Below are 12,449 nucleotides of genomic sequence, written 5' to 3' on the forward strand. Positions count from 1 at the left end.
CACTCTCACCCTCAGACACACACACACACACACACACACTCACACGCAGAGGGAAAAGTGCATTAGTTCTGTGGAGGAAACAGGGTGGACCCCTCGCTGGCTGTCAGGTCGTGTTAGCGTGAGGCTGCTCAATCAGACGTGCTCCTTGGCAGACAGGCCGGGGGGGATTCAGCTGCCACTGCGCTGCGCTGCGCTCCACCCTGCCCCCCATCCCCACCGCCGCTCCAACCCCCCCACCCACGGGCACCCATCAGGCTCCCATAGGCCCTGCCAGGCCAGGGAATCAATTTTTTTTCCCCTCCTTCTTTTTCTCGAGCGAAGCACACAGAGACCTCCACCACCACTGCTGCTATAAACAGCATTTCCAGCCCAGGCGAGGAAGTCGATTCTGAATGCTGAGAAAACTAGAGGAGAGGAGAGGAGAGTGGAGATTGCTGAGTGGATCACCTACTATGTGTGCTAATGCTTCTTCCTCTCTCTCTCTCTCTCTCACTCTTTCACACTCTGGGTTACTAACTCTCTCTCACTCTTTCACACTCCAGGTTACTAACTCTCTCTCTCTCTCTCTTTCTTTCTCTCTCTCTCTTTCTCTCTCTCTCCATCACTATCTTATTTACTCCTCCATCTCTTTTCCTTCTCATACACTCCTACTTTCGACTTCCTCATTTCCATCTTATTCATCCCTCCCTTCTTCCTCCTCCTCTCCTCCTCCTCTCTCTCTCTCTCTCTCTTCCACACACAGCTCCTTATTCTTCCCTGGCTAATGTGATGTCTTTTTTCCGCAGCACACTCCTTCCGCAGCCTCAGTTTAAAAGCTCCCTTTTCATCTTCACATCATCGCGACTCTCAGTCCTGCCCACAGCGCACAGCGCTCTCCCCTCTCCTTTGACACAACCATACTTATATCTCAGTTCCATCGATTCACCCAATCTCAAACATATTTTCAGAAACGTGTTAATTTACTGTCGTCACTGATCGTGCGAGTAGCGCTCAGTCTCGTTGTCTTTGACGCTCGGGCTATTGATTTCTCTCCGGCATTCACAGTTTGGGGTATATTCCATTAGTGTTTCACCATAAGGCCTATAGACACAATGGTGGGGGGGGGGAGGTCCAGTAGGCCACTCTTTTCTTCTCATGGTGCGTCTGCAGCACAAAGCATGCTGGGAGTCCTGTCACAGCGAATCAGGCAGGGCAGAGTCAGCCTAGCGCACACAGAAGCCCCGGCACTATACTGCTCTCACAACCAGGCTTTTTCCACACACACACACACACACACACACACCACGTGCACATGCTCACACACACACACACACACACACACACACACACACACACACACACACACACTCGCACACGGGAGACACTCTAGCACACACACATACACACACACACACCACGTGCACATGCTCACACACACACACACACACTCGCACACACGCTCGCACACGGGAGACACTCTAGCACACACACATACACACACACATCTGCTCTAACCCCGCCTCTTTCTCTTTTCTTTTCTCTCTCTCCTCCTTTCTTTCTCTCCCTCCCTTTCTGTCTCTCTCACACACACACACACACACTCTGTTTCAGTGTTCTTATTGCATCTGTAATTCTACATTTAAAAGACACCTTATTTGTGAGGTGGGGGGGGGGGGGGTTGCTTTGCTTTTTCCTCTTTGATGCTGCTGACTGACCCCATTTTACCCCCATCTCTCCTCTAGCATTCTCTCTCTCTCCCTCCCTCCCTCTCTCCCTCTCTCTCTCTCCCTCCCTCTCTCCCTCTCTCTCTCTCTCTCTCCCTCTCTCTCTTGCACGCTCTCTCTCCCTCTCTTTCTCTCTCTCTCTCCCTCTAAGTTTGTTTCTGTCCCTCCTGCTCACACGCACACTCGCATCCTCTCTTTTGCTCTCCTTCTCTATCTCCCTCCTCCCTCTCTCCCTCCCTCCCTCCCTTCCTCTTTAGACTCTGTGTTTTGGTTTCTGCCCAATGGTGCAGTTAATAAAATGACCATAATGCTCAGCTCCAGTGTCTAGCGTGGAACATGATAGCCTGATGTGTTTACAGCCAGAAACACCAAAAACAGCATGAACTTGGGCACTCGTGTTTGTCTGTGCGTGCGTGCGTGTGTGTGTGTGTGTGTGTGTGCATGTGTCTGCAAGGTTGGGTGTTTGGGTGGGAAGATTATATGTATCTGTGTGAATATTCTACATGGCCTTTTAAAACACGGTATGTTTTCATGGGAATTTTGTCCATGTCTGTGTGGACATATCTGTCAATCATAGCAGCACATGCTTGTTAATTCAGGAGCTCATAAATCAAGTAGCACAATGAGAAATGAAATGGTAGAGAGCTAATGCTTGTAAAGATTGAATGAAAAATAATTAATTCTACAGCATATCAGTAAAACTCTTAAATTAGTAATTTCCAATACATTTTTGGATTATTTTAAGAGATCCCTTTTATATGTTTATAATATTTTCTAGCGTGATATTTCTCCTGATCTCTCTTGTCCCCTCAGGCCTCCTCCAGGTGCATCAGGTGCCTCATCTGAACTGTCTGGTGTGTGAGGTCCCCGACACCAAAGACTTGGCCTTCAAACTCAAGAGGAAGCAGTTCACCATTGAGGTACGTTGGGCTACAGCCAGGGCCACAGCCACAGCTCCTCTCACGGCCTTCTCTTGGCAGACGTCAACAAACAACGCCCAGGCTGTCAAACCCTCTCACACACTCTCACACACCACTTTCCTGCAAACCCCTTACTATTGCTTGAAATACACTCTAGCTCTACCTCTCTGTTTCACAAACACACACACACACACACACACACACACACACACACACACACTCCTCTCTCCTCTTGTTTCTCATGTCTTAGTTGCATATACTCTGGGAGAGGACTGTAAGCGGTAAGGTTGTAAACGGAGGTAGATTTCCTCTGGGAGAAGGCAAGAAATCATCTCTAAAAGCTTTTATTCTTGCCTTTTTTTTGTTTTATTTCTTTCCTCTCCAGTGGCTTCACACATTAAAAGGTCATGATTATGCATCGGCTTTTGTGTTTGCCACGCTCCACCGACTTCTGTTTGTTCTTTTCCGCTATTGGGTGTCAATCCTAAAGGTGAAACCATCGATTAAACGCCGGAGTTGACACACTTTCCTCAAAATCACTTCAAAGCCACTCGAGCGTCTCGACAAAAACCCCTCATGAATGGGAGATGAGAAAGGGACGGTGTCATTGTTATCTTGGTTAAGTGTGCGGCGTTTCGGTGGGACAGCAGAGCAATAATAACGTAATGTAAATGTATAATAAGCGGGATAATGTATAGAACGCCGGTCATTATGGGGAAAATAAGTCCCGACAGGGCGAACCGGACCCCGGTCTTGTTTTCGCCCTGAAGGGACTTATTTTCCCATAATGACCGGCGTTCTATACATTATCCCGCTTATTATATGGCTACTTGCCAAAACGAAAAAATAAACTCTATGATATGTCTCTTTACACTTATTTGTTTCCGTTTCGTCGTGGCTTTTGCTGAGAAACAAATAGTTCGCAACACACGCTGAACTTGAATCAAACATTCTTTAGAACACAGCTGATCAACCGTCACTTTTGAATGAAGTTCCAAGCGCAAGCTCCGTTGCCATTGACAGCGGTCATTCTTGTTTTCAGAGGTCCTTTCCCAAGAAATAATGACCGCTAGAACTTTCGGAAATCCCATTCAAGTCAATGGAGCATTCTACTTGCATTGTGAAGAGCCGTATAATAACGTAATGTAAATATATTATAATGGTGTAACAACTTCAGATGCTGTGCTGCGGCCCTCTGAGACATCGTAGTCGTCATGTCTGATGCGTTTTCGGTGGAGATGAGTCATCGGAAATGGGTTTGGTTGCTCTACTGCAAAGTAAAGATTCAAAAACTTCCCAGCTATTTCACAGTTAATTCCCCACTGCCATATCGGAGGTTTGTGGTCTTTTTGACATCATAGAACCCTATTCATGATGTCTCCTGAAGTCCGCCAGTTACTTTCTGTGACGTTTGGACATTTCTGCATCTATATACTGGCAACTGCCATGGTGTTTCTCCAATGAACAGAATAGAACAGAGTGAAGACTGAACAGGAGGTGATGTGATCTCATGGTGAATCTAGCTGTTTGTGAGGCTGGCGTTGGTGAGTAATTGACCAGGCTCTCTCCCTCCTGTATGGCCTGGGGGCTGGCCAGTGGAGCTGTGCTCGACTTTGACGGTTGGCGTGGAGAACACGCTGTCCTGTCCCTTTGCTGACCCGTTGACCCCTTTAGTCCGACCACTTCATTAGACAATGGCAACGCCTGGCAGCCCCTCTCTACGCCACCTCAAAGCCCCCCCCCCCCCCCCCCCCCCCACCCCACACACACACACACACACACACACACACACACAACCCCCCCCCCCCCCTCAACTTCCAACACCCCATTTACCTCAAACACACTTTAGATGAAAGAGGAGTTTAGTTGCGTGACTGTAACGCTAGCAATGCACAAAAACACATACACATTCTCTCTCAAACTCATTCTCTGTCTCTCGCACACACAGACACACACAGACACACACAGACACACACACACACACACATGCATACATACATACGCACACAGACACACAGACACACACACACTCACACACAACCTATCCATCAACACAAAACCTGCCTTCCCGAGCCAGATCAAAAGCTTGCCCGTCTCTTCGTTAGGGCCCATCATTGGCTCTCATTATGTTACCTCGGTGAGGGCTGTTAATAGTTAATCGTGGAGTCCATTGTTTGGGGCGAGGGAGAAGCTGGAGGGTCCCCCCCCCCCGCCCCCGCCCCCCCCGCCCTCCCCACACTTCAGTGGCCCATTTCACACCCCTCTCCACAGACACTTCAGCGCTGATTTATGGAGCCCAATAAAAGTCAAGGTGCTTATCCTCCATAGCCGTTTAATTGCCCAACCACTGAGCTCAAGAGCCCTTCACCTCTTCTCCGGGAGTCTATGGGACTGTATTAGCACTGCTGCAAGTGCACAGCTAGGGGGGTTGTCTGGACTTTTGTTTAGCTCTTTTTCAGGGGGCTGCTGGTTAGGTGGTCCTGTCTGGTAAGGACAGAGACTGACCATATTGAGGGAGTGGTGGTAAGATTGGATGAATGGACTGGACTGTCTTGACCATGACTTTAGAATGTGATTGTAGGCCATAGCCCCATGCTGTGCCACCACTTCATGTCATGATGGTTGTATGCTTGCCGGATGTGAATTCATCATGTATGGTTGAAGTTACATGGAGTCAACATTGGACCAATCAGCTGTGTAGGGACTTTGGCAGTGTCACTCTGATTGGACCAATCAGCTGTGTAGGGACTGTGGCACTCTGATTGGTGCCGACACTGACCTATTTCTTAGTGCCAGCGCTCAACACCCGGACATCAAAGATGCCAGACAGCGAGATGAGTAAGGCACCAGTGTGTCTCCATGGGATTGTGTGTGTGTGTGTGTGTGTGTGTGTGTGTGTGTGTGTGTTTTGGGGGTGAAGGGGGCAGGTGGAGGCCATGACTAAGCCGGCCCTCACCAGGGCCCCTAATCCCCTGTGCCCCCCTCACCACCCCGACTCTGTCCATTCCTCTCCCTCCGTAGCCCCGTGTCCATCCTTGGAGCACTCAGCCACAGGGTGCTGAGCCGCGGGGTCAAGGCCCTCGCCCCACGCCTCCCCTCTCCCCATCCCCTCTGTGGGTCACCCGTGACCACCCCTCACCCCTGACCACATCTCCGTCAGGCTTATCTGGCCTCTGACAAGGACCTCTTCCCAATAGTACATCCAGACACCACATAAAAGTATTCCAAGTGTAAGAAATGGAGGTGTCCTTGACCCGTATTGGTACTTTAGTACTCTGGTACTTTAGTACTCTAGAACTTTGTGCCATGTTGATGAAATATACTTTTTTGAATGCCCTGCAGTTCTCGTATTTTCAGTCATGCAAACAGTCTTTGCCTCGCCCTTATCACGTCAGGATACCTCGGCAGCCATTAGAGGTAACTTGCAAATGCGTATGCTTGTAGTTTGACAGAAATTCCGAAATTATAATAGGAACCAATTTGTTGTCTGAAACGGATCCATCAGGATCAGGGACCGAATCTGTTCTCGCGAGGTACTTCCCTTGACTAGTTTCGGAACTCTGTGTTCAGAAGGGGACTTTCCAGCCTGCTATGGCCCATCACAGCGAACAGAGTCTCTTTTGTTTATCCACGTCTCACCCCAGCTCAGATGCTCTGATTGGCTGTCACGAGTTCACACGTTCGAGCACCGCTGCCGACCAACGCATGCCGATCGTACCTGAAGAGGAAGAGCGGACGGACGGTCAGCCTGCAGGTGGAGTTTACGGGGGGGGGGGGGTGTCAGGTGGGTATTAGTCTACCTCAGCCCCACCTCAGGGACAAGCCGCAGGGGGTTAGAGTCTGCGTTCCAACCCGTCTGCGTGTCTCAACCTAGCTATGACCCCTACTGTCCATGTGTGTTGGGACGGCTTGACTGACAGCACAGATACCAATCGGGTGGTGACGTGTAGTTGGGGCTGCTGGAAAACCCACACAGACAAACCGCCAGCGAGCGCTAGGCTAATCACTCACTCCGACAGCAGCCTGCGCTAGGCTAATCACTCACAGCCAGAAATTTGCTCGCACATGCGGTGAACTGTTCTGTAGTTATGCGATCTATTTGTAGCTCTTCTTTCTTTTTTTCACCCTCTCTTTGTCTTTGACACACACACACACACACACACACACATATATACAAACACACAAGCTTTCAAACCCTCCCCTGACCTTTTATGAGGTGACTCGGCATTTGCAAGATGCTTGACGCGTGAGAATGAGAAGTTGATTGACAGGCCCGGCAGTGCTGGAGCAGGCAGCTCCTGACGGTGACCCGGTCACATGTAGGGATCGGCACGCAGTCGCAAACACACAGCCCAGTAAGCTGGAGAAGGTGAGAGAGCAGGAAACACTCCAAACACACAGCCCAGTAAGCTGAAGAAGGTGAGAGAGCAGGAAACACTCCAATGCAAACCGCAGCCTTGACACCCATCATCACCACTCAAACGCCACTGATTGACATAATTAATATGTCTAAATTCACACACCACAATAACTTCCTTTGTTAAAAAACACTTGACTCTATTGACTTTAATTTTTGACTCATTAGTATAAACATTCTCTATGTAGTTGTTCTTGGGTTCTGGAATATTCTCCCAGCTGGTGGTTTTCCACTGTACTGGGTCTGCTATGAGCCGCAACTGCTGCGTAATTTAGATTTCACACCATGCTGACCTCTGACACGGCAGGGCCGCTGATATACTGTATGTGGTGAACTAACACACACTGAAAGGTTTCTGCCAGTTAGTCTCGAGTGGTCGTTTAAATGACAGCTAGGGTTCAATTGGCGGTTGATGAGTAGTCAATTAGCCCCATTGCCTGTGGGGCAGAATTAACCCATGGCCCTGTTGGAGCAGGTAGAGGGGGTAGGTGTAAATCTGTGATTAGCTCTCACACCTACACACGCAACTGGACCCACACACACACGCACACACACTCACTCTCACACAGAAACACGCACGCATATGCAAGCACACATACACGCAGTCACTTGCCCAAACACAAATGCACAAATGTCCACATACTCACGTCACTCACTTGCTCAACGTGCATTCATAATTGTGTAATACAAATGTACACGACCTACTCACTCACTTACTCATCATTCACTCATTTACCAGGCACAAAGGCGCCCCTATGTACACCCAGTCAGACTTGCACAGGTGTACACATGTACCAACCCCCTTTAACTGTCATTTGCTCACATGTTCCCACAACACACACGCTCAGTGTTGTCTCGTTAGTCGGAGAATGACGGGGTCCTCACCTGGGAATGGAGAGAAGAATGTGAGAGGCATGTCTCCTGACTGCCCTGACTTTGCCTGTGTGACACCCCCAGACTGAGCTCACCTTGGGGATGTTGGAGGAACGGGGGGGGGGGGGGGGGTCAGGGTGGCGTCGTGGAGGGGGGTGGGGGTCAGGAGGTGAAGCATGAGATGAGGGCGCTCTCCCCAGGATTTGTGTCAAATTAACCCCGACTTAGCGAGGGTGAAACCAGGGAGCCTCAGGACCAGTGAGGGCCGATGGCAGTTAAATGCTTATATAATTAGCATCTCCCACCCCCCCAGTCCCACAACCAGAACTACCACCTCCACCCCCCGCCCTTGCTATCGGCCAGTTTCTTTGGAATGGGCTGGTTCTTGTGGTTTTGGAGGAAGACGTTGCTTAGGGAACATACCGTTTCAACGACAGAGCAATCTGTTTTTTTTTTTTGCCATATGACAACTGTGCCGTGCTGGCTAATGAAATTAATGTGTCAACCTGACTCATCAAACGCCTTCAGCGAGATGGACGCATTCCGTTCGGATCAGGCTTTTGTTGTGTTATTGTTGTGAAAGCTTGGCTCCTCGGGCCCAATCCTGATTGATTGGTTGTGTCTGGGCCAAGGTGCTGTCAATCTGCTGGCTCGCAGCTCTCAGCTCTGCACCACTGTTCACCAACGCCAGCCTGCTGTGGCGTTCCCAGTGCACTTTCACCCCAATTGCAGCGCTAACAGGGCGGTTAGCCGGATTCCTCTGCCGGCGCAGAGCCAGCTGATCTGCACAAGATCCGGGCCAGATCTACACTGAAGACGATATCTGATGGTGAACATTCTAGCCATACAAAGCATGTTCTGTATTTTCTTTAGAAGGTTTTACACTGAATATAGAAGCTTTATCCGTCTGCTAGAGGACAGAATAAAGTACTATGAATAAAGTAGTATGGCAGAAGTGTTTTCACTATCAGAGCTGCCGTATGGCGTTGGTAACCCGAAAGCCACAGATCAGAAGGAACACTTCCCGAATGTCTGCACTTGTACATTGTTAATTCTAATGTGCGGAGAGGCACACTGAGAGGAGAGGAGGAGAGGAGGAGTGGTGTACAGGCCTCTAAACCAGGAAGCAGTGACAGTGTTTATCTCTGAGCTGTGCCCGCAGTGCGTGCTGAGGCAGGGGCACTGACGTGGCGCCAGGAGGCGGCGAGGCCACGGATCCGACGGCCACTAATGGCGACGCGTGCCGAGTGGAGGGGGCGGGACAGTGCGGGGCAGCGTGCTGCAGCTGTGTGTGTGCCGCCGACACTAAGTGATTTCCAGGTCGGGCTTAAATAGACTGGGGGCTCGTCCGGCGAGAAGCTGCCCAGTGGACGCTCAGGGAGGCTTCCCACACACTGGGCAGATGGGCAGAGCTAGAGATGACTGACACCACAGGTTCTGTATGTAATGGGAGGTGGCGGGGGGGGGGGGTCATCTGTTTGTGGTCGACTGTAGAAGGTGCAGGCCTTCCTTTGATTGAAGCATTGTTTGTGTTTTACTCAGCCACTGTTTCTTATTGTTAAGACACTGGGGCTCCACCTTCACAAATTAAGTTTTAATATCCATTTATTAGGTATTCCATACATCTGTCTCAGGTTCTGCCTGTTGTCATCAGAAGACATTCTTGAGATCATACAACTAGTGAATAATTGATCGCCCTCTTGGCTATGACTAAGTAGGGTTCTAGTGTGCTGCGATTTCTTGGAATAGGGTGATAGAGTTTGTGTATGTGCGTGCGAGCGTGTGTTTGTGTGTGTGTGTGTGCGTGTGTGTGTGTGAGCTGTGTTGGCCAGGGTGCGGCACGCAATGAGATCTCAGGGCAGCCCACCAGCCGAGTCCTTATGAAAGGCCCTAGCGCTATACATCAGATGCACGTGCATTATTCAGTGGCGTTTCACTTAAGCTGTGGCGGTGGCAGCGGCAGCGGTGGTGGTGTGACTACAGCACTCGCACAGCGGCCTCCTCCGCACACGGGTGTAGCAAGCAACACCAGCGGCAGCTACAGCAGCAGAAGGAACAGAGGCAGCATCAGCAGCTGCAGCGAACACGCACACACACACACACACACACAATCCATATTTCATGCTTCAGATGGATAACTTTCAGGAGGAGCCCAAACATCACGCTCCCACACAAGTGGTGATGGAGGCTGTTGATGTGACTGTAGTGTCACTCCGGAGATGGGCGCTCTCTAAGCCTGCTTGATTGAGCAGACAGAAACATGAGCAGTGGCGATAAAACCCATGCTCTTTCCTTTTTATTTGGATGAGGTGTCATGTTGTCAACATGCTTTGGCCTTACAGAGGCAAAATGTAGATGATATAGTTTTAAGTATGTGATCTGTTTGGCTTGGTTAAGCCTTAATGCAAAACCAAGGACTTTCGAATAAATTAAAATAAAAACAAGAAAAGAGACCATGTTTTTACATCTAAAAGGACTGATTTTTGTATTGTTATTTTAACTTCAGCAAGGTCTTGCAGAGATTTAGCCTACAGCTCGGTGCTTGGTTAAATTCCTTGCTTGGTCCGCCCTCAGGAGCAGAGAGGCGAATGTGCCATTACACAGAGAGAAAAGTCAGAGAGTAAAGGTGAAACAGGGTGGAAATGTCAACATCCTCACACACATGCACACACACCCGCTCCTTACCTGTGTTTCACCCGGCTGTTGTGGTGTGTGTGTGTGTCATGAAGCCATCATCATCATCAGAGGATGAAGGCTGGAGTCGTGAGCGCAGTGCTTTGGCTCGTGGCTGTGTGGATCCTGTCTTTAGGGATCACTGGCTCTGCTCCTGCGGCATTGCCCCTCTGTTGAAAATGAAGACACGGGCCACCTCTTCTGGTTTGCTGACAAATTCAGCTAAGGACCCGTGAAATACGGACCTGTCTGTCAGGCAGAGGCATGGCCAAAAGCCTTGAAGGCCATGTGTGCTCAGATTGAGCCGAGTCCTTTGTTATCAGCAGATAACTTAAGTAATTACAAAATGCGTGCTTAACGTAACCAGTTTCTCTACAGAAAGCTTGATTCAAAGAGACTGGTGTTGTTTTTGTGGACAGTCCTTCTCAAAGTTCACACAAGTGGCAGTCCATCTTGTCACCGAGAAGTTTCTAACTTCTACAAAACTAAAACAAACCCCTTTTGGAGTCTCACAAAACAATTCTGAAAGCTGTCCTAAAGATAAAAAAACAGAACTCAACAACAACAAAACAACAACTATCACTTTGATTCTGGTGTAGTTTAGTGTTGCGCGGTCTGGCTGAACCAGGCCATGGAAGTGAGCTGTTAAATCGGTTAGCCCTGAACTCTGCACAGGCCGGTCCACGTCTCAGCTGCCATTAGGGCCAGCTGCTCCTTGAAGCGTAGCCACCATTCAGGCCGGATTAAAGTTAGGGCTGGGGTCTGGTCTTTCACTGAATGAGCCGGGGACCCCACTCTCTCTCTCTTTCTATTTCTCTTTCTCTCCCTCTCTCTTTCTCTTTCTCTCTATCTCTCTATCTGCTGCTGCTACTGCTTGGGCTATTGCTTGTTTGGCATGGTGAGAGAGTGTGGCAGTTCCGTGGCTGTTTTTGGGGTAAATGCCCCTGACATAAGCTCATCTGTTGCCCGGCACGTAGAAGGGGCAGTTGTTTTCATCTTCCCTGTCCTCGTGAAACACGTCTCCTCCTCACACCACGGATCGCGTGGCTGGCAGGCTCACTTCCCATCTTCCCATGACTACATGGGACACGCATTTTGTCGGTCGGTGACAACGTTTCCAGGGAAAAGCTATCAAACCAAACTGAAGGGAATCATTTCAACCTCATTGTGCCAGCGCAGAGCATGCTCAAACATAACAAAACACAGGTTGCTGGAGGACAGCGAGGAGAAACTTTGTATTATTTATTTATTTATTTATTTATTTATTTATACTTTCTGAAGTCCCTTGCTTCCTCAAGTTGCTTGGTGGAGCCCAGGCATCAGCCTCCTCCGCATCCTCCACCCACGGCCCCCCATCTGGACGCAGGGCCGGCTGGTTCAAAGGTGGAATTTTGATCCGGAGCAGAAGGGGAGCAGGGCCCTGATCTGCTCTGCTCTGCTCTGCTCTGCTGTGCAGTGCACTGTGCTGCTCTCCTCTCCTCTCCTCTCCTCTCCTCTCCTCTCCTCTCTCTGCACTCCTCTCCTCTCCTCTCCTCTCCTCTCCTCTCCTCTCTCCTCTCCTCTCCTCTCTCCTCTCCTCTCCTCCTCTCCTCTCCTCTCCTCGCTCTGCTCTCCTGTTGGCTGCTTTGTGTGTCCCGGCATCTGCACTAAAAATAACTTTCCCACACTTTTCACAGCTCTGGGGAGGAGAGTGAGAGGGCGAGATGGAGGGAGTTGGCAAAGAAGGCTGAGGTGCTAAACTTTAACATCACAGTAAACAGACCAGCCCTAAAAGTCATCATAGAGACTGCAAAAAGAGTATAACATGTATTATATAACATGTTACATATTCAGTCTTTACACTTAAGCTACATATTATACTTA

The 12,449-nt window shown here is 49.5% G+C and overlaps 1 protein-coding gene across 1 annotated transcript in view; it reads left to right on the forward strand.

Moving 5' to 3' along the window:
* Positions 1–12,449, forward strand: part of elp4 (elongator acetyltransferase complex subunit 4) — a 61,244-nt gene that overhangs the window by 21,791 nt on the left and 27,004 nt on the right. The window contains exon 9 of the mRNA XM_042061831.1: positions 2,517–2,623. Within this exon, the coding sequence (XP_041917765.1) occupies positions 2,517–2,623 (107 nt within the window). The remainder of the gene's footprint in view (positions 1–2,516; positions 2,624–12,449) is intronic.

This window comes from Alosa sapidissima, chromosome 14 (genome assembly GCF_018492685.1).
Source record: "Alosa sapidissima isolate fAloSap1 chromosome 14, fAloSap1.pri, whole genome shotgun sequence".
In the NCBI taxonomy this organism is placed as follows: Eukaryota; Metazoa; Chordata; class Actinopteri; order Clupeiformes; family Clupeidae; genus Alosa; species Alosa sapidissima.